The 25,775-nt window shown below is 60.5% G+C and overlaps 3 protein-coding genes across 4 annotated transcripts in view; 1 reads left to right on the top strand and 2 right to left on the bottom strand.

Moving 5' to 3' along the window:
* NIBAN2 (niban apoptosis regulator 2) overlaps positions 1-7,595 on the top strand; it is a 31,699-nt gene extending 24,104 nt beyond the window's left edge. For both annotated transcript variants that reach the window (XM_075054927.1, XM_075054928.1), the window contains exons 6-14: positions 1,013-1,128; positions 1,207-1,311; positions 2,386-2,548; positions 2,963-3,150; positions 3,351-3,506; positions 4,116-4,232; positions 4,697-4,804; positions 4,924-5,035; positions 5,450-7,595. In XM_075054927.1, coding sequence (XP_074911028.1) covers positions 1,013-1,128; positions 1,207-1,311; positions 2,386-2,548; positions 2,963-3,150; positions 3,351-3,506; positions 4,116-4,232; positions 4,697-4,804; positions 4,924-5,035; positions 5,450-6,324 — 1,940 coding nt within the window. In that variant the 3' untranslated portion in view covers positions 6,325-7,595. The remainder of the gene's footprint in view (positions 1-1,012; positions 1,129-1,206; positions 1,312-2,385; positions 2,549-2,962; positions 3,151-3,350; positions 3,507-4,115; positions 4,233-4,696; positions 4,805-4,923; positions 5,036-5,449) is intronic.
* Positions 7,596-7,743: 148 nt separating this feature from the next.
* Positions 7,744-12,850, bottom strand: SLC31A2 (solute carrier family 31 member 2). The gene is made up of 5 exons (XM_075054929.1): positions 12,830-12,850; positions 12,682-12,774; positions 10,120-10,186; positions 9,141-9,309; positions 7,744-8,547 (listed from the first exon to the last, which is right to left on the bottom strand). Exons 2-5 carry the CDS (start codon positions 12,685-12,687, stop codon positions 8,379-8,381), a joined length of 411 nt encoding a protein of 136 aa, XP_074911030.1. The 5' UTR covers positions 12,688-12,774; positions 12,830-12,850; the 3' UTR covers positions 7,744-8,378.
* A 2,720-nt stretch (positions 12,851-15,570) lies between these two features.
* LOC142044018 (uncharacterized) overlaps positions 15,571-25,775 on the bottom strand; it is a 98,470-nt gene continuing 88,265 nt past the window's right edge. The window contains exons 44-68 of the mRNA XM_075055965.1: positions 25,509-25,562; positions 25,091-25,198; positions 24,703-24,756; positions 24,524-24,577; positions 24,208-24,261; positions 23,730-23,783; positions 22,858-22,965; positions 22,589-22,642; positions 22,385-22,438; positions 22,038-22,091; positions 21,487-21,540; positions 21,231-21,284; positions 20,869-20,922; positions 20,119-20,172; positions 18,960-19,013; positions 18,827-18,880; positions 18,608-18,661; positions 18,469-18,486; positions 18,250-18,303; positions 17,998-18,060; positions 17,537-17,702; positions 17,132-17,238; positions 16,765-16,845; positions 16,308-16,496; positions 15,571-15,887 (exon numbers count right to left, since the gene is read on the bottom strand). Coding sequence (XP_074912066.1) covers positions 15,738-15,887; positions 16,308-16,496; positions 16,765-16,845; positions 17,132-17,238; positions 17,537-17,702; positions 17,998-18,060; positions 18,250-18,303; positions 18,469-18,486; positions 18,608-18,661; positions 18,827-18,880; positions 18,960-19,013; positions 20,119-20,172; positions 20,869-20,922; positions 21,231-21,284; positions 21,487-21,540; positions 22,038-22,091; positions 22,385-22,438; positions 22,589-22,642; positions 22,858-22,965; positions 23,730-23,783; positions 24,208-24,261; positions 24,524-24,577; positions 24,703-24,756; positions 25,091-25,198; positions 25,509-25,562 — 1,854 coding nt within the window. The 3' untranslated portion in view covers positions 15,571-15,737. The remainder of the gene's footprint in view (positions 15,888-16,307; positions 16,497-16,764; positions 16,846-17,131; positions 17,239-17,536; positions 17,703-17,997; positions 18,061-18,249; positions 18,304-18,468; positions 18,487-18,607; positions 18,662-18,826; positions 18,881-18,959; positions 19,014-20,118; positions 20,173-20,868; positions 20,923-21,230; positions 21,285-21,486; positions 21,541-22,037; positions 22,092-22,384; positions 22,439-22,588; positions 22,643-22,857; positions 22,966-23,729; positions 23,784-24,207; positions 24,262-24,523; positions 24,578-24,702; positions 24,757-25,090; positions 25,199-25,508; positions 25,563-25,775) is intronic.

The following is a 25,775-nucleotide window of genomic DNA, read 5'->3' as shown; positions in this document are numbered from 1 at the left end:
GAGAAACCACCCCTGGCTGCATCTCCCCAGCACGCCGGCTTGCTGGGCGGTCCAGGGATGTGCCGTCACCCTCCGCAGTCTGGGATCCTCTGAGCAGGGTGGGGACCCTTCGCCACGGGGCCACCCTGGGCTCGGTCCCATCCTGCTTCCCTCCTGCCAGGGGTCTGGGCATGGGAGTTGGGGTGCTGGGGGGGTTCTCTTCCAGGAGTTTCTCTCTGGCTGGCGGGTACCTCTGCAGCTGGAGCCCAGAGAGACTGGGATGAGGCAGGGACGTGTGGGACATGCCAGCGGGCTCCCGGGCTGTCCTGCCTGTCCGCTGCCCCCATCCCTTCCTCTTCCTCCTCCCCATGGGACGTGGCCGCGGGCTCCCAGCACCCTGCACCTCCTCCCGATGGGTGCTGCAGGAGGGTGGGGGTGTCATCCGAGCCCCCTCGTGATGGTGGCCCCACAAGCTGTGCTGCAGTGACTTGCGGCAGTGACATCTCGGGGACAGCCCAACCATCCGGACCCCAGCGTCCCTCCTGCGGGGCTGGCTCAGGGACGGGGGCCCTGACTCAGCCCCGACGCCGCTTTCCTCTTCCTCCCAAGCTGCGCCGCTCCCTGCAGGGCCCCCCCTACCTCCACCCCCCCCAGCTGCCCCATCCTGGTGGGCTCACTGGGCCCCATGCGGTGTTGGGGGTCACTGAGCCCCCCCAGACTGCTGAGCCCCTGCTCCTGGGTGCCTCCTTGCCCTTGGTCTGGCTCTGGAGGGGACCAGTCCGTGGACAGAGTGGAAGTCCCCCCAGCCACTGGTGTGTCCGGGAGACTGCTGCCCCCCCACCCAGTCAGAGACAGCGGCTTAGGATGGGATCCCCCAGTCCTGGTGACAGCCCTGGGCTACTTGCGTGGGTCCGAAGATGTGGGGGGACGGAGGGCCCCCCTGTGAAGGTGGGCTGGGGATGCTGCAAGGAGCTGGGGTGCCCCTCGCTCCCCATGCCAGGCTGCTCACTCGTCCCCCCCGTCCCCTCCCCAGGGATCTCCGAGGACTCCAAAGTGGAGGCTCCAGCCTTCACGGATGCCGTCCGCATGTACCGCCAGTCGAAGGAGCAGTACGGCACCTGGGACATGCTGTGCGGCAACGAAACCCAGGTGAGGACCCGTCCCTCCCAGGCTGGGGTCGGGGGGGTGCGGGCTGAGCAGGGTCCCCAAAGCCTCCTGCCTTCACAGGTCCTGAGCAACCTGGTGATGGAGGAGCTGCTCCCCGAGCTGAGGACCACCATCGGCCCCCGGCTGAAGGGCAAGGCCCAGGAGCGCCAGCGGACCTGGATCCAGGTGTGGGGCTGGGGCTGCCGGGGGGGGGGTCATCATCCTCTGCCATCCCCCTGCCTGCACTGCCTCTGCTTTGGGGGCCACGCGGCCACCTCCCTTCCCTGCCGGGCTCGGTGCCCACCAGCTTTCCTGCCTGTTAGAGCCAGCGCCATCCCCCCCCAGCACTGCCCCCTCTCCCGGCCCCTGCCAAAGAAGCTGTCCTTATTCTCCGCTGTGGCTTTTTAAAGCTCCTTGTTGTGCCCCTGCAAGCAGCCCTGCCCATCCCTGCCTGCGCTGCCTCGTCCCTGGGGCGCGGGAAGCAAACAGGAGGAAGCCCAGCCCTGGAGCAAAGCCCGTCCTGGCTATATTTAGCAAGACATTTTTAGAGCAGCCCAGGCTAAATCCAGCCCAAACCCTTGCGAAAGACTGAGGGCTCTTCAAAACTGCCTGTTAAAACCTTAAAAACTGATAGATAATTACCACCAGGCTCACAATGTGCCACTGGAGCAGCCTAAAAACACACAAACGCTGCTTTTTCAGTTGCTGCGGTCTTAGCTGCAAGGCTGGGAAGCCCAAGGAGGGGGTGGGCGGTACAGCTCTGCCTCCCGCCGGCCCCAAAATCATGGCGTTTGGCTGCAAAGTGAGTGTGAAGCCTCAGCTCCATCCCGCTCTTGGGCTTGGCTCCTGAGACCCCAGGCAGGCCGAGCGGAGCAGGGCGACAGCTTTCAAACAGGGTCAGGGGCCCTTCTGCTCAGATCGCCAGCATCCCTAGGCCACCAGCATCCCTGGACATGCAGCACCCCCGGACGTGCAACATCCCCGGAGCTGCCTGGGGCGGGTTGGCTGACCGAGGCAGTGCTCGGCTCTGTGCCCCCCCAGGCACTGCTTCGAAGCAGATTCTGCACCATGGGACCTTCATCTCAGCCAGCTGGGGGGTTCCTGGTGTGGAAAACCTACTGCCAGGCTGTGAGGAGGAGTCCGGTCAGGGCATAGGTGAAGGCTTGGCAGGTCCTGCAGGCATCTGGTGCTGGAGGCGATGGTTAGCGGGGGCAGCAGGAGACGTGGGGGCAACTAACCACCCTATCTCTCTCTTGCCAGATCTCAGATGCCGTCTATAGGATGGTCTACGAGCAGACCAAGGCCCAGTACGACGCAGTGACGGCCAAGTGCGAACAGGAGCGGCCACAGATGGAGAGCACCACCCGCACGGACATGGACCAGATCATCACTTCAAAGGAGCACTTGGCCAGCAAGATCCGAGGTACAGCCCTGCGGGGACACGCATGGCCATGGATGTGTGTAGCTGTGTCCGTGACGGGCTCCTGGCCTGGCATCACCACTGTTTCACCAAATGGCTCCTGCCAGCGTGGCCTGGAACCCTTGGGGAGATGCCAGGGTGCATGTCCTCACTGGCATTGTCCCAGGAGGTGGGGGATAAGGTGGGCAGTGACCCCCCGCCAAGCAAGGCAGTGGGGCAGGAACGGGTTCAGTACAGACGGAGGGAGGGCTCCCTGCAAGAACCCCTTGTATTGTCCTGCAAGTCTGGGAGACCTCTTCTGGAGGAGCTTGGGGAGAGGGGCAGGTCCCCCTCCCTCGGGTGGGTTTAGGACCCGATTTGCAGAGCTGGAAGGGCAGAGGAGGAGCCTCACCATGCTTACCCCCGTTCTCTGCCCAGCGTTCGTCCTCCCCAAAGCGGAGATCTGCGTCCGCAACCATGTCCAGCCCTACATCTCCTCCATCCTGGAGGCCCTGATGACGCCCACAAGCCAGGGCTTTGCTGAGGTGCGGGAGGTGTTCTTCAAGGAGGTGACGGACATGAACATGAACATCGTCAACGAGGGTGGCCTGGAGAAGCTGGTGGAGGTGAGACTTGGTGATGCTCCTTGCTGGCCGGTGGGCTTGGGGGTGGCAGGGCCAGTCCTGCTGCTGTCTTCATGTGGACAGCACTGGGGGACCCCAGGCTGAGAAAATACATGGGCATGAAGCCCTTGTGGGGTGGCATGTCCCAGCCCCAAGTGCACAGAGAGGCTGTCCTGCCCTGCTGAGCTTGGCTTTATCCCCAGTACATGGAGAAGCTTTCCCACCTGGCCTTCCACCCCGTCAAGATGCAGTCATGCTATGAGAAGATGGACCAGCTGAAATTGGAGGGTCTTCAGCAGCGGTTTGATGTCTCCAGCACGTCCGTCTTCAAGCAGAGGGCCCAGATCCACATGAGACAGGTGGGACAGGGACTGGGGTCCTCCAGTGCCCCCCCTGGGCTGAGCACAGAGGGCCGGGGAGCGGAGGCAGAGCGGGGAGCCTGGGCTGGTCCAACCCAGGCAGGGATTTGGCTGGGATGTCTCTCCTGTCTCAGGCACCTTCATGTCATTGGCACCCAGCTAAGGGTGCATGATGGATCTGGCCATCCCCTTTGGTCTGGAGCCTGAGCAGGGAGGGAGCCCACGGGTGGGCGGCAGCATGAAGCACCCTTCCAGTGCGGACTCAGCACCTACAGTTGGGCATCATGGCACAGCGGTCCCTTTGCCACCAAGCCCACTGACACCAGCAAGGCCAATAGCCCAATTCTAGGGTCTGATCCAGCCAAACCTGGAGCAGGGCGTAGAAGTGAGGGTGCAAACCAGCTTTGGGCACCCTCCTCCCCAGCACCCTTGGTCCTCAGGGTGGAGTCTGTGGATGCCATGCTGCGATGCTGGGGACCGTGCTAATGCGAAGACTCATTGTGGTGTCCCCTGAGTGCCCCAAAAGTGTCCCCTGCCCATCCCCATGGTTGGTCCCTTTGGGTGCCCTCCCCACCCCCCCCAGTGCTGACTGTCTGCCTCTGCTCACAGCAAATGGACGACGCCGTGTACACGTTTGAGACGCTGCTCCATCAGGAGCTGGGGAAGCTGCAGGGCAAAGATGACTTGTGCAAGTCCATCCAGCGCATCCTCGAGAGGGTGCTCAAGGTGAGGGGTGGGGGGTCAGGGCCTTCCGTGGCCTTCCCAGTTCCAAGGGCCAGCAGCCCAAGGAAGAGGCCAGGAGTGACCTTACCAATTTTAACAAAAGTCTTCTGGGGAAATACAAACTATTGAGATTTTCATGCATTCTGCTGGGATGTGGCAGATGAGTGGGAAACCACCTGGAAGAGCCAGGTCCCCTCTGACTACATGCAACACTGTAAAAGCCACCCGGGTTTCAGACGGCCCCAAAAACCCTTCTGCAGACAGCAGTGGAGGAGCTGGCTCTTAACCTGGGCTCAGACACCCTGGGAACTGGCTGGAGAGAAAGATGCGAGGGGCAGAGGAACCTACTCAGACCCATGCAAATGGGTTGGAGGGGGGCAAACCGCAGGAGGTTGTGCCCGTTGGCAGGGGAGCTGCCAGCCCCCAGCCCTCATTGACCCGGGGCTGCCCTCTCTCTCGCCCTGCAGAAATACGACTACGACAGCAGCACCGTGCGGAAGAAGTTCTTCAGGGAGGCCCTGCTGCAGATCACCATCCCCTTCCTGCTGAAAAAGCTGGCGCCGACCTGCAAGGGGGTAAGAGGGTAAAAAGTCTGGGATGGGCGGGGGGGGGAAGGACCACCCCTCCCATGGAGAGGCTGGAGCATCCCTCCCTCCCGTCCCCCCCGGGCTGAGCAGCCTCTCCCCCGCGGCAGGAATTAGCCAAGTTTCAGGAGCTGATCTTCGAGGACTTTGCCAGCTTCATCCTGGTGGAGAACACTTACGAGGAGGTCGTGCTACAGTCGGTGATGAAAGACATCATGCAAGGTAGGGTCCTGCGGTGCCGCGGAGCCTGGGCCCGCTCAGCTCTGAACCCCGGGGGGGGCTCCAGCACCCTGGGGCGGGTGGTGGGTGCTGGGTGCAGTCAGTGCAAGCACCTTGAGGGCCGGTGATGGGTGCTGGGGATCATAGGAGGAGGGGGTGATCCCGAGCAGAATGCTGGGGGCTGTATGAGGAGGGGTGGCCCCGTGCGGAGTGCCGGGGGCTGTACCAGGAGCAGCTTTCCCACCTGGCCTTCCCGCTGGCAGGGCTGAGTGGTGGGTGGGATGCTGAACCCTCTGCCCAGCTTCAGACACCTCTCCCTACAGCCCTCCCCCGTGGGAAGACGGGGAGAGGTGCCCAAGCCCCGTGGGTGCTGCCCCGTGCTCACAGCCCATCTGACATCTCTCTCGGTGCCCCCAGCTGTGAAGGAAGCAGCCGTGCAGCGGAAGCACAACCTGTACCGTGACAGCATGGTCATGCACAACAGCGATCCCAACCTGCACCTCCTGGGCGAGGGCATCCCCATCGACTGGGGGGAGGAGTACAGCGGGCAGCCCGAGGCCGAGCCGGACACCGACAAGCGCCGCAGGGCCAAGCAAGTGGTGTCGGTGATCCAAGACGACGAGGGGGTCCTGCCCTACGAAGTGGGCGCCGAGGCACTGCTGCAGCCCGGCTCCCCGGAGCCACGGGAGCCAGACCCTGGGGCACCGCCGAGCTCCCCGGATGGGGTGGAGGAGATCCGGGAGGCGCTGGCGAAGGAGAGCCTCGGGGATGGCGTCGAGGCGGAGGAGCGGCTGATGAATGGTACCGACGCCACGCGGAAGAGCGGTGCCACCGAGGAGGTGGCGGCGGCGGCAGGGTCTGTCCCAGGTGATGTCCCCCCACAAAGTCCAGCCAGTGAGGGGGACGGGGTGCACCGCGCCACGCCGGCATCTCCTACGCCTGGAGCTGAAGTCCCACCGGGGGCCGGGGTGCAACAGGCCGCACCAGCATCATCCATGCCGGCATCACCCGTGCCCGGAGCTGATGTCCTGTCAGAGTCCAGAGTGCAACACGCCGCACCGGCATCACCCAAACCCAGAGCCGACGTCCCATCTGAGGCCAAGGTGCCCCATGACACACCAGCATCACCCGCACCCGGAGCCGAGACCTCGTCACCGTCTGCCGGGACCGCTTGCCCCCAGCCCAGTGACAAGGAGACAGGCGAGGAGGTGGCCCCCCCGGGTGGCGAGTGCAGCCCCCCGCAGCCCATGAGCACGACAGAGAGCGGTGAGGGGGTGCAGACTGAGTTCTAGCCCCAGGCCCCCCTCACCATGGACTGGCCCCGGTGACCCCGGGGGTTGGGGTAGGGGGAATAAGACCCGCTGCGCTGCCGGGGATGGAGAGCGGCACCGCGGGAGAGGGAGGGGATGGGAAACACCGAGACCTTATTGCCTAGCCGGGGGGGGTCCCTGCTGCTACACGGGGCTGGCCACAGCCAAGTGGTCCTACTGGGTCGGACTGGGGAGGCCCCTGGCCTGGCATGGGGCACCCCCTGCACTCTGCTCTGTCCTTCTTCTGCCTTATTTTCTTCTTTTCTACTGAAGAGATGCTTTATCTGCCCCCAGCACAAGTGCCTGGGGCTGCTGGGGGGGCTGGCGCTAGCCCCGCTGCGGATGGGTGTGTGGGATGGTCCCGGCTGCTCCGGGGGTCATCCCCTGCCCCAACCCGGGGGGTTTCCTGGGAGCCTGCCCACCACCATCCCACCCAGCCGGCTCCAGGAGTGCCAGTGGGAACAGGGGCCATGGGGGACGATGGAAAACACGACGGCAGCCAGGGGCACGGCAGGGATACAGCAATGCTGGGTGGCTTGAACTGCTGCCGATGCAGCAAGAAGTGGGGCAGGTGTGGGCTCACAGCACCCAGGCTGGGCTCACAACGCCCAACACCTACCCCCGGCCACCCTCACCCCGGGGTCTTCTAGCAGCTATTTAAGTTCAGAGTAAAAACTTAGAGGGGAGGGTGGCACTCACACGATGCCTCCAGCTTTGCCTGGCAGGACTGGGCTGCCTCCGGGCTCGGGCTCACCGTGCAGTGGAGGGATCCCAGCTCTTGCCCTCCAGAGCTCCCCCAGCACCATACACGGATGATTTCTCCAGCTCTCGGGCTTTGCAGGTTTTGGCAACTGCAGTGACGGTCGAGCAAAGAGCTGGTGCCTTAGCAGCGGTTTGCTGGCAGCCCCAGCAGCCCTGCCCGCCGTGGGGAGGGGGACGGGACTGGCCCAGCCCCCGTGCAGAGATGCTAAAAGCCCCTGAGCTGGTGGGGGTTGGCAGGACTCATGAGCGTTGAGACGTGTGTGCGTGCATGGAGCAGGGACCAGCACCCCAACACTCACCTGTATTTTAGGTGCCGCTGTTTCTGCCTCTGAAGGGGGGTGCCCAGCCTAACCCACTCGGGGAGGCCCCCCAAAGTGCCTTGCTTTGGGAACTTAAAACCTGTCTCTTCCAGGATATTTTATTGAGAAAGTTATACAAATGTTTAAAAATATGCTTATAATAATTAATAAAATGGAAAAGCTTTATTTAAAGCCAGAGAAGACTGTCCTTATTCCTGAACCGCCCCCCGGGGCTGTGCTGGAGGGGCAGGGCTGGGGCTGGGGATCCGCACGCCCACTGTGACTGGGGGATGTCACATCCTGAGACCACCCAGCAGCAACACAAGCCAGGAGACAAACGACTTCTTAGATGATTTTATTAAAAAGGGCGTCCCAAGGAAGCAGCAAGAGGCACCCACAGCAGCAGCTTCCCCTTGGCACGGCCACACTGACAGCTCGGGGGCTGGTCCGACCCCATCCCTGAAGCACTGCGCAGGAGTAGGGGGTAGGGAGGGGGGCAGCAGGACCCCCGTTATCCCCAGAAGGCACTGTGTGAAGAGGGGCTTGGTGCAGGTCAGCTCTGGGCAGGAGGGCAGGGGTGCCTGTCCCCAGCAAGTCCCCTTCCCCAGCAGGTCACTGGACCATTCCCATTCCAGCCAGGATGAAGCCCCCCGAAAAGTATGCGTGGGGGGAACGAAATGCCCAGCGCCCCGCAGCCATCATCACCCAGCCAAAGCTCCCTGAGAGCTGGGGGACAGCCACCAGCCGAGGACGGTGGCGATGGCAACGTGGCAGAGTGCTGGCCACGGGGCTCCCCTTCCCCAGCGCCTGCCCACCTGAGTCGGGCCAGCACTGAGGGTCCCCACAGCAAGTCCCTGGGGTGCTGTGTCCCTCACACCACGGGGACAAGGACAGACCCAGCAGAAGTGACAGCAGCTATTCCAGACGAAGTAGCAGGAGGTGCGGAGCACATCGCTCACCGTCCCGGGGGGTTGCCTAGCCCCGACCGAGCAGGGGGTACACCATGAAATAGCCCAGCGTGGAGCCCGCGATGGCCCCGAGGAAGATCCAGGCGTTGTAGGACATGACGGCCAGCATCACCATGTAGCCCAGCACCACCTGCACCACGTGAAACAGCGTCTGGCCGACATGGTACCGAAACCACCTATGGAAGAAGATGGGAAACCTTGTCAGCGAGGGGTCGGGGCAGCCAGCATCTCCCCCGCTGCCAGCATTCCAGAGCAGGTTTGGGGAGCGGGGAGAGGGATGGGGGCTGCAAACAGCAGTGCAGAGGGAAATCCTGCTCCAAAGGAACAGGGAGAATATTATTAAGAGGCTGGCAGTAAGAGCAGCCTCAGGCACGGTCTGGGATTAAATACAAGAGGAAAAACGCAGGGCTTGGCTCCAATGGCTTGTGCTGGGAAGGGAATGCCCAGGCCAGCCTTGCTGGGGTGCCCAAGCCGCTGCTTGTGCCCATCCCTAAACCACCAGGATGCTCCTGCACCCACGGTGGCTCCTGGGGGAACGTGAGCATTTAAGAGAGCTGGAAAACACCTTGGACATCTCCCAAAGTACCTGGAGGGGCTGGAAAGTCCCCCGGACCACCTCCCGAGGCTGTACACATACCCCTTTCCTGGCAGCCTATTACTCCACAGCTGCCTCTTTACAGCCTTTCTCCCCTCCTGCGCTGGCTCAGGGGCCATACGCCCATCCCTGAGCCCCCCCCGCCGGGTGGGTGTAAAGGGGACCCTGCGGTACCTGCCCTGCGCAGGGCCGGTGCCCCCCTCCTCCGGCTCCACCAGTGACTCCTGGCTGAGGCTGCGGGGCAGAGCCAGCAGCGCCCGCCGCAGCAGCACGGCCTTGCCCATCTTGATGGCTTCGTAAAACATCGACAGCAACAGGATCACCAGCACCGAGAGCACCATCCCTGCGCGAGAAACACCCTGCCGCTGCCCATTGCCGCACATCGGCGGGAGAAGGGGGGTGATGGGGGGGGGGTGGCGGGTCCCAGCACAGAGCGCTTGGGCATATCCATGGGATAAGGTGGAAGGAACGGAGGGCTCCTGGGATCGGGGTTGGGCTGGAGCAACAGGCAGCAGTTTTGTGAAGCATTGGGAAATGGTGTATTTAGCCCAGTGCCCCCCCTAAATTCCTAGGGAGTATTTTTTGGAGGGGGTTGCTCTGAAAAAAATAAGCATCTTTGCATTGACTCGACAAAAATGTGGAGGTTAAAATACAATGCTGGGACAGTAATTTAAAAAAAAAGAGTGTAAAAGAAAATGGGAAGCTGAGCCATCGCTTACTGACCAGGAGGGGTTGGTAGGCATGGGGGGAGGGATGCTTCCCACACCTCCCTGCCTGCTGCTCTTGGTTTGGGAGGATTGACCCCTGCCTGGGGCATTACTAGGGCACGGCGCTGCTCGTCAGAGTAGCAGAGGGTCAGCCAAAAAAAACAGGCAGTGCCCTCCGAGCTCTGGGGGTGAGTGGTGTGTGGAGCCCATCACGGCTCTGCCCCGACCCCCCCATGCAGTATGTGCCCCAGCGTTAGTGCTGGGCAGGGGCCCGGCTCTCCCCCCTCCCAGCCCATCACTAACACTGCCCCTGCCAGAAATGCAAAGCCACTGTTTGTTTCTCTGCCCCGCATCCTTTTCCCCGCGTGGAGAGCACAGTTGGTGGCGGATGGATGGACAGACGGACAGATGGGTATCTCGGGGCTGGGCTGGGGCTGGCAGCCTACCGGTGGGCGTGTGGACGCTCCAGAAGTCAAAGAGCAGCACTGCCGTGTCCGAGAAGTAGAAGGACATCTGGAAAAGAGGCCAAGGAAAGGGCAGCGCTAGGAACTGGCTCGGGGTGATGGGGCAGACGGGGGCTGGGGTGCCTGCATCTTCAGCTGGTCCATGCACCCACCACCCCAAAGGGCTGAGCCCTGATGCTGACGCTCAGCTGGGATTTTACCAAATGGTGCAATTTTTTTCCCAGTGACTCCTGAAACGGGAAGAAGAACTTGCCCTGAAAATCACAGTCACGCTGACTGGGCTTAACTCTTCCCTTGACTTCTAGCAGGACAATTTTCACCTCTAGCAGCAGGTCCTGTGTGTGTCTGGGCTGGCGAGAAAAAGCCAGAGTTTACCCCTGCGATAAAGAGAGATGAGCCCAGGACTTCATTAGCTTGGATTTGAGAAGGGAAGGTCCATGGGAGACAGACAGAGGCTGGTGGACACTATCCGCAGCCTGAAGCGAAGCCGGCTGGCAGAGCCCAGCCACCCTCCGCTTTCCTCTGCCTCCCAGGGGTTTCTCTTGCATCGCTGGGACAGGACAGGCCAAGGCACCCAGAGCCAGAAGCGCGACCGCCTGACGATGGATGCCAGGGCGGCTGGTCCAGGGATGCCTCCCTGGCAGAGGAGCATTGTCCCAAGCACTGCCCGTCTGTCTGACCTGGGGCTGCTGGAACCTACAAGGGCATCAAACGCCCTTCTTTATCACGCTGAAATAGGAGAAGCAGGTATTGCTCTTGTGTAACGAACCCACCTACAGAGCCAATACCGCAGCTGCCAAGGCTTGCTCGTTTTACCACAAAAAATGGAAAATTTTTTTTTTTTCCTTCCTTTGGCGAATCTCTCTAGATAATGTTCGTGGGGCTCACGTCCTCTCCTCTGCCGCACCGACCTGGCTTTGGCCACATGTACACGCCGTTATTGACACAGGCAGATGCGGCCAACAGGACCGGCCTTGGCCAGAAATACCATCCAATAACCGGGCATCCACACCGCAGACAGGCTCTAATTACACCCTTCAGCCGCTCGTTACATTAGCACATGTAATTGGCTCATGTTTTTAAGCTTCCTTTGGCAACAGATTAATGATAATTAGCCTTTAAATGAAGATATTTCTCCTTTGCAGGTTTCACCTACATGTCTGCAGTGCCGTGTAAGGAGGAGGTAACTATTTTAGGGCCAGGGGAGCAGAAGTGACTGGCAGAAGATCCCCTCGCTGCACCAGGTCTCCCAGCCTGGGTTGAAGCCACGTCTTTGGGTACCCAGCATGGCCATGAGGTCAAAATGATGCTCCTTGGGCCAGTGACCCCTCGCTCCTCTCCTATAGTGATGCTACAGTGTGATTTCTCTGGAGACAGCATCTTGCTGGGTAAGATGTGGTGTGCGACGGTCAAGAGGGCAAGTCCTAATGGTCAAGAGGGTAATTCCACTCTTTGCAAGAGGGGAATTACGCTGCCGGGGCAATGCAACAGGCCCCGGGATATCGGATGGAGGGACACGGTGCTGTCCTCACCCACCTGCCCACGCAGCAGTGATTCAGCAGGCGCCCGGGTAAGGCTGCGCCCAGCTCCTCCTCTGCACCTTACAGGTATTTGCACACGCAAATAAAGCTGCTGAAAAATATCCCGTGCTGCCTCTGCTCATCTGTGTTTAGTGGCTTAATCCGCTCCAGTTTTGGGGTTGCTCTTTGCCGTTAAGTGAAAAACCAGCGGTGCCTGCACGGAGCAGCGTCAGGCTGCCCGGCGCATCCCGACCTGCTGCTCCAGTTCAACTGGGACACCCAGCCCCGCACGTCGGGATGAGCCTGCCTTCCTGCAGCACATCGACTCCTGGTTTGGAAAATAGCATGACAAGCAGGACACCGTCCCAGCCAGCCCAAGCCGCGGCCCCCCCTGGGGACGCAGTGGCCCAGGGAGGTGTCCCACAGCGGGACGCTCCTTGGAGCCGGCGTGACCCACCCTCTGGACCTCACAGGGATGCTGTGCCAGCAAGTCGGGGGGACCTGGTAGCCTGAAACATCACGCCCGAGTTTAGAGCACGAAGCAGACCCGCTTCAGGGTGGTGATGGCTGAAGGCCCGTGCCGTGAGGCGAGCTCCCCCCGCGAGCGCCCGGTGTCAGCCCGCGCCCGTGACAGCCCCTCCGCGGGCGACGGGACAGTCTTTGGGGTGAGGACGCGGTGGCACGGGGGTGCGAGGCGCAGCCGGCCCGCCCGCCCTGCGCCCCGCTCGCCGGAGCCACCGCTGCGGGCGCGCTCTGCCCCCGCCCCGGCCGAGGCGCGGGGGGAAGCCCGGGGCGAAGGAACGGGGAGCCGGGGCCAAGCGGTGCCGGAGGGCGAATGGCGGTACCGCAGCCGCTAAACACCGCTTGTCCGCAGGGAGGTGCGGGGTTTCAGGGCTGATTTACGGCACCAGCCGGGAGATTTACGCCCAGCCCCACACCGGAGGAGGCTGCGGGGCCGTGCCCGGGGCGCACACCCGGCCTGGGACCCCCCCGGCTCGGCTCGGCTCGGCTCGGCTCGGCTTACCTGCATGGCGGCGGTGCGGAGCCCGGCCCGGTGCGGCCCGGTGCAACCCGGCCCCGCCGGTCCCGTCCCGTCCCGGTGCAGCCCGGCCCCGTCGGTCCCGGCCCGGCCCGGCCCGGTCCTTCCCGGCCCGGTGCAGCCCGGCCCCGTCCCGTCGGTCCCGGCCCGGCCCGGCCCGTCGCGGGCGCTGACGCGCGGCGCGGGGCTCCCCGGGAGTTGTAGTGCGGCGGGGCCGGGCCGTGGGTGTCTCTCTGCGTGGGTGGGTGGGTGTCTGTGTCCCCGCCCCGCAGCCCCCTCCCCGGGTGAGCCCCGGCGCCGCAGCGGGGAGGGGGCCGGGCCTCCCTGGGGGCCTGAGCCCGCTGGGGCTTCGGTCGCCGCTCGCCCCCTCCCGAGCTCGGTCCCAGCTCACGCTGCCCGCACCAGCACAGGGGCCGCTCAAAGCCTTCACGGGTGTTTCTGCGGGGTTTTCCCCACGGCAGCGGGAGAGCGGGGTGGCACCGAGTGTTTGCAGTCCCAGCTGCCCTGCAGCTGCAAAATACGGAAGGGTTTGGGTTTGGTTTTTTCCCCAGCCTTTCCCGGAGAGGCAGGACAGACCGAAGGGCAACTTGCTTCCCAGCTGCGGCTCTATCCAGAGCACGCAGGCGCTCGCTCCTTGTTGGCACATTCTGGCCATCTCCATTACACCGAGGAGCAGGAGGAAGGAGCGCTGGAGCTGCCCCTGCCTCTGTTTCCCCAAATCCAAATGGGTGCCGATGCCCACAGAGGCACCCAGTGCCTGCCAGGGGATTGATGTGTAACTCCCTGCTTGGGAAGGAAATACAGGGGTGCAGGCAAAACACCGCTTTTGGCACTTGAGTGTATTTTTCCTCATAGCCAGAGAGGTGGAAATGGAATTACTCAGGATGCATTTGCTGCTTCAATTAAGAAAAAACTATTGGATGAACCCACCAACATGCTACTTCTTGTTAAAATCTTTCCTCAAAAGTTTCCGTCAAAAATGGACACGCAATTTTTTTGGCAGCTGAAGCACCTCGGGGTTGCGGCCAGAATGGCTGGCCAGTGAGGTGTGTTCTTCCTCTGCAAAAACACAGCAGAAAATGCTGCTAAAATGAGCAATTTGGCTGGGGGGGGGGGGTGGGGGTGGAATTCTGCCCTGAAATAATGTTGTGTCTGCTGTCATAAAACAGTCTGCTCTGCTTCTCTCCCCAGGATCTAACATGTGCCTTGAGTTGGAATTTAATTTTCCCTTTGTAACCTGCTGCACAGGGTCTCTCTCTCAGCCGTACCCAGCACCCCCAGGATGTGCCAGACCCTCGGCGCTGCCTGACCCCTCTGCCTGCGCTGTGGGCAGCTGGGCAGGAGCAGGAACCGCCTGCACCCCGGCCGCAAACGGCTTCTCTTCCCCTTTCATCTCCCACGGAGAAGGGAAGTCTCTGCGGCAGGGAGTGGGGTTTCGGCTGCACCCGTGACGACGTGCCCGCATGTCTCCATGGCTGGCTGCAGGCAAGGGGCCATGGCCGGGGGGTTCTCGCAGGGCTGGGGGCAGCTCCAGGGTGAAGAAAGGCCAGGACTGGCATCACACCCTCGCAGAGCAGAGCTGGGGCTGGTTTAACAGAGGGGTGGCCCCACAACAACCAGCATATGCAGCAAATAGAAATTAAATGCCAGAGAGGAAAAACCCTTTTCAAGGTGCTCAGTCCCTGCCTGAGTGTGGCTGTTGGCCGAGTGCTGCCCCGTGTCCCCCTTGGCACAGCAGGGACGGCTGCTGCACCCCACAAAATGATGCTACACCCAGGACCGAGCTAGCAAAGAGCAGTACAACTTGCACACACAATTTGGCATCGTTTAAACCACTCTCTAGGGACTGTGCCCCTCAGAAAACTTCACCTGCTGCTCTTCTTGACCCCTGGGTGCAGGGTACGGCCCGGCTGCCGCACTGTTCCGCTGGCATTGGCGTCAATGCCCACCCGCACCTGGACACGATGTGGGCAGCCTGGGCACACATGCCGCAAGGCAAGGCAGGCGAGCTCTGCATTAGGGGCCTGAACGATGAAGGGTGCTGAGAAAAGCAGGGGTGCAGCACAAAGCCAGCTGAGATCTGGGGGTTTTTTGGGCTGTGCACTAGAAATAGTGAAATGGGGGTGCTGCTAATACAGCTATGGCTCAGGTGCCACATGTAAAGCCCTCTGCCCTCAAGACTCACCCGTACCCGCCTAGGGCCAAGCAGCCCAGTGATAGGACGACGGTTAGAGGCAAGGGAAACACTGCTGGGAACAGCAAAAATAAAGTGATAAGTAACAGTGCTGCAGCATGGGAGCCAAACGGCTTTGATTCCTGCCCCTGCCTGATCAGAGCAACAGTGCCTTGTAGCATGGTCTTGCTATAGCACCTGGCTCCACACCACTAAAGGCCCTCTGACCCCAATGTGAGTTGCAGACCCAAAACGGAGCCAGGACTTGGGGGGTTTTGCATTCTTCGCTCTTTCTCAGTCCCTGATGCTTGCCTGGGCTGGAGCTGCTGGGGCTCGCAGCGGCTGAGGGCAGCAGCCTGCAGCCGCTTTGCCCTGCGGAGAGCAGGCAGCACAGCACGGACCTGCCCGCCCGGGCTGCCAGGGCTCTCCAGGGCCACTTCTCAGCCCAGTCCCAGGGGGATGAGGCTCCAAGCATTTGTGCACTTGACCAAGGCAAAGAAAAGCCCCTTTCCTTCCCCTTCTCCCACGCTGGCAGGATTTTTGCTTGTTGTTTTCTTTTCTTTAGCAGACAGTCCCTGGTAGTTATAATTATACGAGCTTCCCCAATCAGTCATTAAATTAGCACCTCCTCTCGTATATATATATAATATATATAATTTATAGAGAAATTACTTTTGTAAACAATATTCTTCTACTCCGGAAGGAAGTGTAGTCCATGGCATAATGCAGCTACAAACACGTATCTCAAAAAGAGGACTGGCAGCTCCGGGGAGCGGGTGGGAGCTCCGTGCCACCCTCAGCCTCCGCCCTTGACCCCAGTTCTTGTGTGGGGAGGGAACCAGCCTGCTCGGTTTGGGTGTCACCGGTTTCAGCTGAAGCAAACTGGTCCGACTGTGAAACCAAACTGGTGCAAGGCGTCACCATTGTGAAAGACAGCCAGGTCCCGCAGGGGCAGCAGGGAGAGCTCCTGTGTGGTGAACTGGAAGATGGTGTCGGTGATGGAAGACTCATTGTCCAGCTGAAACGAGCACCGGGGACAGCTGAGTGGCACCAAAACGCTCAGCTGGTGGGTCTGAAGGACCCTCTCGGAGCACCCACTGTCCCCCTCGCTGCTCCAGTTGCTCCTTGATGCACCCAGCAGCCCTGAGGGCATGGCCAGGTCTCCATCCCCAGCCCTTCATGACTTCTCCAGGGCGGTGGCCTCCCCCATGTCCCCTGGAGCCCACCCTGTCCCCTGCCACATCCCACCCGCTCCCCGAGACTGGGGCAGCTCCTTGGGGCCAGGGAGAGGATGCTCTCCACCCCCATTCCGCTGCGTGAAGCCTCATCCACCAGGTCTATCCCAAACCCTAGGGGTGCAAACACGTGCCAAGGGGTTCTGCAAATGGCAGGGGGCTTTTCCAACCCTAGAAAAGGGTCCGGCCATGGCTAGGCTTACCACGCAGCCTTGCAGGCTGGCTGCATAGCTCTGCTCCCGGGAGTCAGCCAGGAAGCGGATTTCCTTCTCTGGCTGGGGCTGGTCCTGCTCGGGGGCCGGTCTGCAGGAGTAGGAGATCTTCTGGGTGGCCAGGCGGCTGTGCAGGCGGAGGAAGCGGAGCTGCACCGGGCTGGCCCCCGCGTACTCCAGCTGCGGGGGCAACGAGAGAGAAAACTGGGTAGCGGGGGCTGCTTGGAGGGGTCTGTGCTCTCCCCAGTTGAAAACCGGGCAGGATTCAGCTCTCTGCTAAGCACTGGTTTGGATTTTCTTGCAGAAGGAGGTGCCGCATCCCACCGTGCACAGCCAGGGGGATCCTGTGCCTGGGCACTGCCCCACCACAGCGGGACAGGCACTAGGAGACCCCCAACCCCATGAGATGGGCTTCACGTCCCCTCATCTGTCCTGGCCGGGCACTCACCAGGAAGCCCCCAGGCAGGGCACTGAACCACTCAAAGGTGTCCTCGGAGGTGTAGGCACTCAGCCAAGCCTTGATGGGGACCTGCAGGGAGCGGGGACTATGTCACGCTGTCCCAGCAGGGGACAGTGGCACTGCCAGGACAAGGAGGCAGCTATACCAACCCACGCATGTGACCTGTCCCTGCAGTCTGGTCACACATGGTGACCAGGGTCCTCACACCAAACTGTTCCAACAGCTCCCTGTGATGGCAGTGGTCACCGCGGCAAGGGACTGGCCACACTGTCCCTCTCCAGCCCCACCAACCCATCCTCACCTGCCCCGAGGGGTAACACAGGGCTGAAGCTGCCCCATGAAAGCCACACCATACCTGGTTGTGGACGGGGGCTATGCAGGTCTCACCCCCCGCCGTGAAGTTGCAGAAGGCCACCAGTGCGTCCTGGGGGCTGCCCTGGTTGGGGTCAATGTAGTATTGCCCTAGAGGGAGGCAGAGGGGAGCTCCTGGCACCCATTTTTTGGCACAGGGAGGATGCCATGTGGTGCCATCCCACCTCAGCTCATGGCACATCCCTGGCTGCAACCTCCATCCTCCTGGGATGCAGCCTGGCTGCCGTCCCATTTCTCCAAGGATGCCCATGAAACCCAGCTGAGCTCATCCCCCAAATCCTCATCCCCTCCTAATTGCAAATTGCTGCCCCTCCCCCCACGCTGGCCAGCAGGGAGGGCTGGCTGGATCCAGGGCCAACGTGGGGGCACCCCATGTGCACCCCAGTACCATCGGGCAGGCTGGGGTGAGCCAGCAGCAGCTCCTTGCAGGTGGCTGCTGGGTTGGTTTTGGTGCCGTTGGGATGCTCGACGAGGGCTTGCAGCTCCTGGCTCAGGGTGTCTAGCAAACCCCAGACCGCTGTGTAATTCAGGTGGTTGGAGGGATAAATGAGGTGCTAAAAGAAAAAGAGGGGGATATAACCAAGCTGACATTTAGTCCCCCCCGTCTTATTTTGGCCAGGAGCATCACCAGCTGCTCAGGGAGGGGATGGAGCATGCAGAGGACAAGGACAAGCATGGTGGGAGAGGGATTAACCGTATCTGCTTGCTCTTTGTGCGAGGACCTTGGTCCTTGTGCACAGAGGACCTCAGAAGCAGTGGAACATGGGACAGCATCACTGTCAGTCCCTTCCCTCCTGGGGTGGCACCCACCAAAGTGGGGATGGGAAGCCCTTGCCCCCATGCACTCACCCGCAGCTCCTCCCTGGACAGCATCAGCGCGGGTCCGCTGGGGCCAGGGGGGCCAACGAGACCCTGGGTGACAATGACAAAGCTGGTGATGCTGGCTGCTGCCCATCAGCCTCCTGCCACACTTGCAGCTCCTCTGATGGCACTAGCGGCCAGCCGGCCCCATGGCATGGCACGGCACGGCGCGGTGGGACCTCACTGCCAAATCTGGGGGACCCAAATTTTGGCACGAGGGACATTAGCAGTTCTGCTTACCGGCAGGCCCGGCGTGCCCCTGGGTCCTGGCAGCCCTGGGAAGCCTTTCAGCCCCTGCCGAAGGATGAGGCAGAAGAGGGAAGAAAAGCAGGGTGGCGAGATGCTGCTGTGCTGAGCTGCACCCCAGGGTGCCCCATGGGGCGACCCTGCATCCCGGGGAGAGGGGAGGGTGCCCCGCAGCAGGGCTGAACCTGGCTCCAGGCACTCCCCCCTACTTACTTTGGGTCCTGACAAGCCCTGGGAGAGAAGGATAAGACCCAGCTAAGAAGAAGGCAGGTAGGATCAAAGCCCCATCCCAGCATAACCCCCACAGGGCCAGAAGCGAACACCAAACCTGCCGGGAGGGCGAAGGACTCACCGGCGTTCCGGGGATGCCAGGGTGTCCCCGCGGGCCAGGGGGGCCAGCGTCACCCTGCAAAGACACCAGAGGAGGTCAGGGCACTGCACAGGGCATACCCTAGCCTTCTGTCCTTCTACAACCCAGCCCCTTCCCCAGGTGGATTTTGCACGGAAAAATGAGGAATTCACCCCAAATACTCGTCTTGGTGCCTGCCATCCCCCTCCACCCTGCCCTTACCTGCTGTCCCTTGGGTCCCGGCCTCCCAGGGACACCATGGGGTCCTGGCTTGCCCTAGGAGATGTGGCAGGGTGTCACACAGGGTGACAAGGGACCAAGGGGAGGGAGGAAAAGAGCAAAACCCTTCACACACCTTGAAGCCATCGTCCCCTTGCTGGCCCAGGTCACCCACGCTGCCCTTCTCGCCCTAGGAGAGAGTCAGGGAGAACTTTGGTGGCAAAGAGAAGGGTAGAAACCCCCTGGGACACCAGCCCAGGTGAAGGGCTCTGTCCCGGAGGGTGGGCGTCAGGAACCCTGCTCTAGTTACTCTCTCGGTGGTATTTCATCGGGTAGGCAATGGAGGTTTTGCTTGTTGCCTGACCCTGGCAGGAGATACCTATGTGGGGACATTTCCCAAGGCCAAACATCTCCTGGCCTCCAGCAAGTGGCTGAAAATGGGAAATTCCCAGTTATGTCTGGCTGCAAAAATTCTGAAAAAAAAAACAACCCATCCTTTTGATTTGGTAGAATTAACTGTACGCACATTGCTGGGGAAGGAGGTGGCGTGATGGAGTGTCTGCCTCCTGTCAGCTGCAAAGGCAAAACTGAAAGTATTTTATCCCACACTAAAATATCATTCAAAAAAACCTCAGAAGTTCCCAGGAAACACTGAGAAAATAAAGAAAATTTCTTGCATGCTGAAATCTGGTGGAGCAGCAGAAGAAACCCCAGCACAGCAGCTGCCCGCAGCTTCCCCTCCGCCTGATCTCCCAGGCTCTGGCCTTGCTGAACACCCTGGACTTTAGCTTCTGCCATTGCTCATTTAGCTCGCAATAAATTTAAAGCTTTATTTATTACCAGGGTTTCATTTTCCTGAAGGCTGCGAGCAACTACCCGCCACCAGGGACTGCTTGTCACTCTTATTTATAGCCTTGCGGCTGATGGATGGGACTGCGAGGATGTGCTTGGCTTCTCGGGCCAAGGTTGGATCCATCAGCTCATCAGTAACGGCACAGACGAGGTATGTGCTCGTGCTGCGTCAGCATCAATGCTGAAAGCAGGGGATTTAAAGACTGTACGCTGCTGCTTGCAACTCCAGGAGGCTGGAGAGCCTGGAAAAGGTCCTGGTTTTGGAGAAAGTCTAAAGATCCCATCTCCCTGGGGACACAGTGGTCAACCCCCAAAGAAGGATGCTGCAATGATCAGGGTTCAAGAAGAGGGGAATAAGTGATTGCATCCAGCAAATTAAATGCTAGCTGTGCCTGGAGTTCCCGCTGTGCCCGGGGCTCAAGTGCCCGGTGCATGTCACCTACCTTGTGTCCTTTTGGTCCAGGGTCTCCTTTCATGCCCTTCAGCCCTGGGATGCCCTAAGAGAGAAACAACGCAGTACCACATCACTCTGCAGCTGAGCTGCTCCTGTCAGCTCCCTGGCAAGGAGAGCCTTGCCACAGCCGAGTGCCACCAGGATTCTGAGAAGTTCAGGCAGTTTTAGAAACTTTGAGGAATATTCTCATCATATCTTTGATTTTTGCTCTCAGGAGGATCCCTCAGCAAACCCCATTATAAATGCAGTTCAGGTCGCAGAACATCCCGGCTTGCTTTTGTGAAGTTCCCAAAGCCCGGATTTTTGTTTTAAATAGAGAAAAAATTTCCAGTAATTAAAAAAAATAATTGAGTAGGTTTTTTTGGCCAATGCTGGCTGCTGCAGCGCAGCTGGTCCCTGCAGCCACGGCAGTTCTCTAGGAACGTGGGCACAGTCCTCTACAAGCGCTCAGCGCTGCCAAGCATCAGACGCTTAACTGGAAGGGAAGTATTTGGTCTCTAGAACAACATATTGGAAAGTATGTGATTTGCCTGACTGCACACACACTGCTGGGATGCTAATTTGGGAGGAGAAGGCAAGATGAGGTGGATGAACGATGGATGGATGAAACACCCAGAAACTTCACTTGTTTTAAATGGGTCACTGTTTCGGCTGTCCGCAGAGCTGGGTTGCACAGTGGTACCTGCGGGGGCCAAACAGCGATCAGCTGGCACCCCAAAACTTCCAAGCTAATACTCACGTAGGGTCCTTGGGGGCCCTGGGGTCCTTCCAACCCCTCATCACCTGGGTAGCCCTGAAATGCAAAAGCAAGAGACTGGCTGGTGTGCCCAGCGGTGCGGTGCGAGAGCAAGGCAGGAGCGATGCCCCGGTGCCTCTTGCAGGGAGAACAGCCCACAGGGGCTGGGGGTGCAGGAGACCCCCTCCTTGGGATGGAAGGGACTGGGGACACGGACCCCTTCAGCTATGCGATACCCCTATATTGGCTTATCCTTTTCTAAGCCGGGGGCTCAGGCAGGTGTGAGCACCCCCTGGCTCAGGAGCACCCCTGAGCTGCCAGGGTGCCAAAGCAGCCCTCACCCCAGCAGGGCAAAGCCAACCTACCTTGGGTCCCCGGGGACCTCTCGGGGGCCGGTGGCCCACCTTGCCTCGCTTGCCCTGGGAACAACAGATTAAAGACTCACGAGCAATTGAACCCTGTTAAAAGCACTAAGCCAGCTGCCCCACATCCCCCTCGCTGCCCCCCCCCAGGGATGCTGAGCCCCCAGCAACCCCGGGCCCCTCTGCAAGAGCTCCATGGGCTCCAAGCAGCAGCCCCATGCCTCCCACCACTCTCCATGGGGAAAACGCTACCATTTACCCGTCTGCCAGCTTCTCCGGGGACCCCTTCTTCTCCTTCATGCCCCACATCGCCCTGGGGGAAGAAGAGATGGGAGATGTGGGTCACCAGCAGCCCGACCACATCCCGGCCCAGGACTGGGGAAAAGGGGCTGCTGCCTGCATGGAGATGGGGACAGAGCTCACCAGGGACTGTGGGACCCTGGGCATGGACACCAAGGCCATGGTGCAGAGCTGGCCAGTGAAGGGGAGGTCCCCTGTCCCCCCTCAAGGGGGCCTGAGCCAGGATAGAGGCAGCCCTGTGGGGCTGGGGGGGCCTGAGCTGGGGACACCTGCCAGCCCCTCACCCAAAAACCAGCCAAGGCAGCCCAAGGGCATCTAAGGGCTCTGTGTTTGCCAAGCACCAAGGAGCGGTTGCCTTCACAGCACGGAGAAACAGGTCCCCCCCGGGGCGATTCCCCCTGGTTTCTCTCCATGGACCACAATGGGGTTGACCAGCTCAGGCTTGGCCACCCCACGCCTGGTGGCTGGTCCCCTTCAGGTGCCATCTGCAGAGGAGGATTGCGGAGGTACCTTTTCTCCTTTGTGACCCTTCCGCCCTTTAGGACCGGCTTGTCCTGGAGACCCCTAAAATCCCAAAGGAGAAGGAAACCCCTCCGTAAGGATGCTGCACCAGGGATGTCCCCTCCTGGCCTCCCTCCCTGCTCTTGCCACAGTGTGCACAGGAGGAGGCTCTAAGCTGAAGTCTTCATCTGAGATTTTCCGCCCTCTCTGGAGCAGGCTGGGCAGAGCAGGGCCATGGGGGTGTTTCAGCAGGAGCAGGAGATGCTGCCCATGAGGGACCTCACTGCAGCTGGGAAATCCCAGCATCCCACTGCCTGTGCCAGGGAGAACCAGTGGGCCTCCATCCCACTCCTCACCGTTTGCCCTGGTTTTCCTGGCTTGCCTGGCTCCCCTTTTGCACCTGCCAGGCCCTAGGAAGGAAAACAAAAATCAACCCGACTCTGAAAAATAAGCTCCAGGGTTATTCACCCAAATCCCAGGCAGGCTGTCAGAGCGGCGCAGACCCGGGCTGCGAGAAAAGCCAGAGACAGAGAAGTGGGGCAGCAGAGGAACCCACTCACCTCGGTGCCGCTCAGCCCCATGGCTCCAGCTTCGCCCGGTGGCCCGAGAGGACCCTGAGTTCATTTGGGGACAAAACATGAGGCTGGCATCGCCTCCAGCTTATTTGGGGGAAGGCAGGAGGGCGAGTACGAAGCCAGCTGCCTTGCCCCGGGGTCTGGACTGGGGTCGTCCCCCCCCAGGGACCTCTGGTGCCAGAGCTGTGCCGAGGAGAGTCACCCTGCAGGGATGTCCCCTGCCTGTCCCCTTCCCCATGGCAGAGAGGAGTTACCTGCCGGCCTGGCTCTCCCTTGGCACCCGCCGCTCCTCTGGCTCCTTCGTGCCCGGCGTAGCCCCAGAGCCCAGGGGCACCCACCAGCCCCCGGGCACCCGCTGCGCCCTGCAGTGCACAGAGACGGGGCACTGGTTACATCCCAGCCCAACCCCATCTGGAGCAGGGTGCGAGCAGCCGTCCCTTGAGGGGCTTCAACTACACCGAATGAACGTCGGCTCTCACTGTCTGCTTTGCAAATCTAACTGGAGTTTATTCCGCATCCCGCCTTCTCCCAGCAAAGGCAATCGCCTGAGTTAAGGATGTCTTGCCTGCGCAGAGTTGGGACTGCAACATGGGAAAACTGGGATGCAAATGGAATTTATCCTGCAGCTGAGTGCAGGGCATCAGTAACACATCTGTGGCTCTGTGCATGTCAGGACCATGACCACAAAATGCATCTCAGGGCAGCGCCAGTGCTCCCGAGCACAGGGTGGTTCCTGAAGCACTCTGACCTTACAGACACCTGCAGACTTGCTCCGTGAAAGCAGAAGAGGGGAAAATAAATGCCCTGGACCTGCCTCAGGCAGACTCTGACAGCTGAGTGTTAATTGCACAGCCGCTGTGGCTCTTTTGCACAGTTTTTAATAGCTGTATTAAAATGCCTTTATGGAGCTTTGGCTCTAGGGAAACCAAGGAAATGATGACTCAGTTACAAAGCCATCACAGGCAGGACCCAGGAGACACGGCTCGGCACTCGGGCTGGCAGAGCTCGCTTTGTGGCCACCCCATGGGTGAGACACAGCCCCAGCCCCAGGCTCTGCTGCTCCATCACAAGATGCCACCAAACCTCTTTCCCAGGGAAGTCTTGCAGGGGCAGGGCTGGTACTCACCGCTGGACCGGGCTTGCCACGATCTCCCTTGACTCCGTCATCTCCAGCAAGTCCCTGGGGTGACAGTGGGGATTTAGAATAAGCCCATCATCACCATGTGCTTCGCGCTCAGGCCCTCTGCAGGTATTTTAAGCATCCTCTCCCTCGTACCACGTTCAGCTGACCAAGGCGTGTGCCTAGGCAGCACCCGGGTACCACATGGGAGTAGACGTGATGCGATAGCAGGAGCGGATCTTCTACAAGGCATTCCTGGGTGCCAGACTGAAATGGTCTGCTTTTTGGGGTGGGGGCATGTAAGTACCTCCTGGGAGTCAGTGCCAAGATGTGAGGTGTTAAAAACCCCTCCTCACTCCTGAGCCCCCTGGCCTGGACGGTTAAGGGGCAATAAATCCTTTGGCTTTGGTTTGTACTGGAAATGGTGAAGCACTGGGGAAGCCTTTGGCAGCTCCCGGCTCTACAAGATCCCAGGCATCAGTACCTCTAATCCAGCAGCACCAGTGGGTCCGTCCATGCCTCGTGGCCCTGGATCTCCCTGGGGAAGAAGGTGAAACAGCTCTGTCCCCAGAAAACCCCTTCCTTGCCTCGTTGACTTTGGATCTCAGGCAACAAGGCAGGGAGTCTCTCATGGCAGGTCCCCCAGGTCACCAGCTCGCCCAGGTCTGACCCAGCTCCTCCACCACAGCCAACACCACGCCATCCCCCATCAGCCAGAGGCAGAAAGCAGAGCTTGGGAAAAGACCAGAAAAGGGCATTTCACACAGAAATGAAAGGTTGGAGCCATCACCCCACCGTACCTTCGCTCCCTCAGGACCATCGAGCCCAGGAGGACCTCGGAGACCCGTCCCACCCTGTTCAGGGCACAAGCAAAGGAGCCCCATTGATTCAACCCTGCCCAGTACTCCCAGTCACACACACATCCTCCTGCCAGGTCCATGATCAGCCAAAATGGGAGGAGGGACATGATCTGACTTACAAACCGTCCTCTGGCTCCAGCAGGTCCCGCAGCTCCAGTGACACCAACCTGACCCTGGGACACAGAGGGAGACGTGCTCAGCAGGGTCCCAGCCTGGCCAGGGGACAGGAGGCTGGAGTTTGGCCAGAGGCACCATTAACCCAGACTGCACTGCCAGTCCAAACTGTCCTTTTGTGCTAAACAAGACCCAATTTTGTAGTCATGCCCATGAGACATAAAACTCTCTAATTACAGGGATTTGCCAATTTCTAGTATTTTCTGCAGCTCCTGGAGCCCAAGATTTCCTGCGGGGGGTGGTGAGCCCCCTCCTCGGCACCCAGCACCCAACTGCCAGCCTGGGGGGATGCTGGGAGCCTGGTGGGCTGAGGCAGCCCCTCTCTGTACTTGCCAGCAAACCTTCTTGGCCCTTCTCTCCTTTATGGCCTTTTTCTCCAATTTCTCCTGTAGCAGCTCCCGGGCCAGGCGCTCCAGGAAGGCCCCTGGGGCCAGCGTCACCCTGCTCAGGGATGGAGACACAGGTGTCACCACAAAGGAGAAGAAAAAGGAATAGCAATTAAATGAGCTTCTGCACGGAGATGACGTGTTTCACCCTCTCACTGGGTGCTGCAGACAGAAGTTCACCCTAGGGTCCCCAGGAAGGGTGCTGATGCCAGGTCTGAGCCCTGCATCTCCAGTGGTCCTCAGCCATGGGGACACCCCTGTCCTGCTTCTGCCCCCACCATGGCAAATGGAGCAGCAGAGGCTGAGCAGGCTATGGGTGTTCCTGAGGTGCTGCAAGGAGGGACAAAGTTAGAGGCACTCCTCACCTTCTGTCCCTGCAATCCTGGCTCGCCTGGGTCTCCAGCATCACCAGCATCACCCTGCCCAAAGGAGAAATACTGGCATCAGGTGCAGTGGCTGCTCCCCAGCCCCATCCTAGGGTGGGTTAAAAGCTGAGCTCTGACTTCCACAGGCTTCTCCACCCTCCTTCGGCTGGGATTTTGGTGCTGGGTAAGAGATGGCTCTGCAGCTTCGCCTGCGCCGGGAGGTTACCCCCAGCTGTGACCCATGCTAGCCCAAAAGCAAGCGAGGAC

Source organism: Buteo buteo, chromosome 23 (assembly GCF_964188355.1).
Source record: "Buteo buteo chromosome 23, bButBut1.hap1.1, whole genome shotgun sequence".
Classification (NCBI taxonomy): Eukaryota; Metazoa; Chordata; class Aves; order Accipitriformes; family Accipitridae; genus Buteo; species Buteo buteo.
This window is presented reverse-complemented; position numbering and strand designations above follow the sequence as displayed.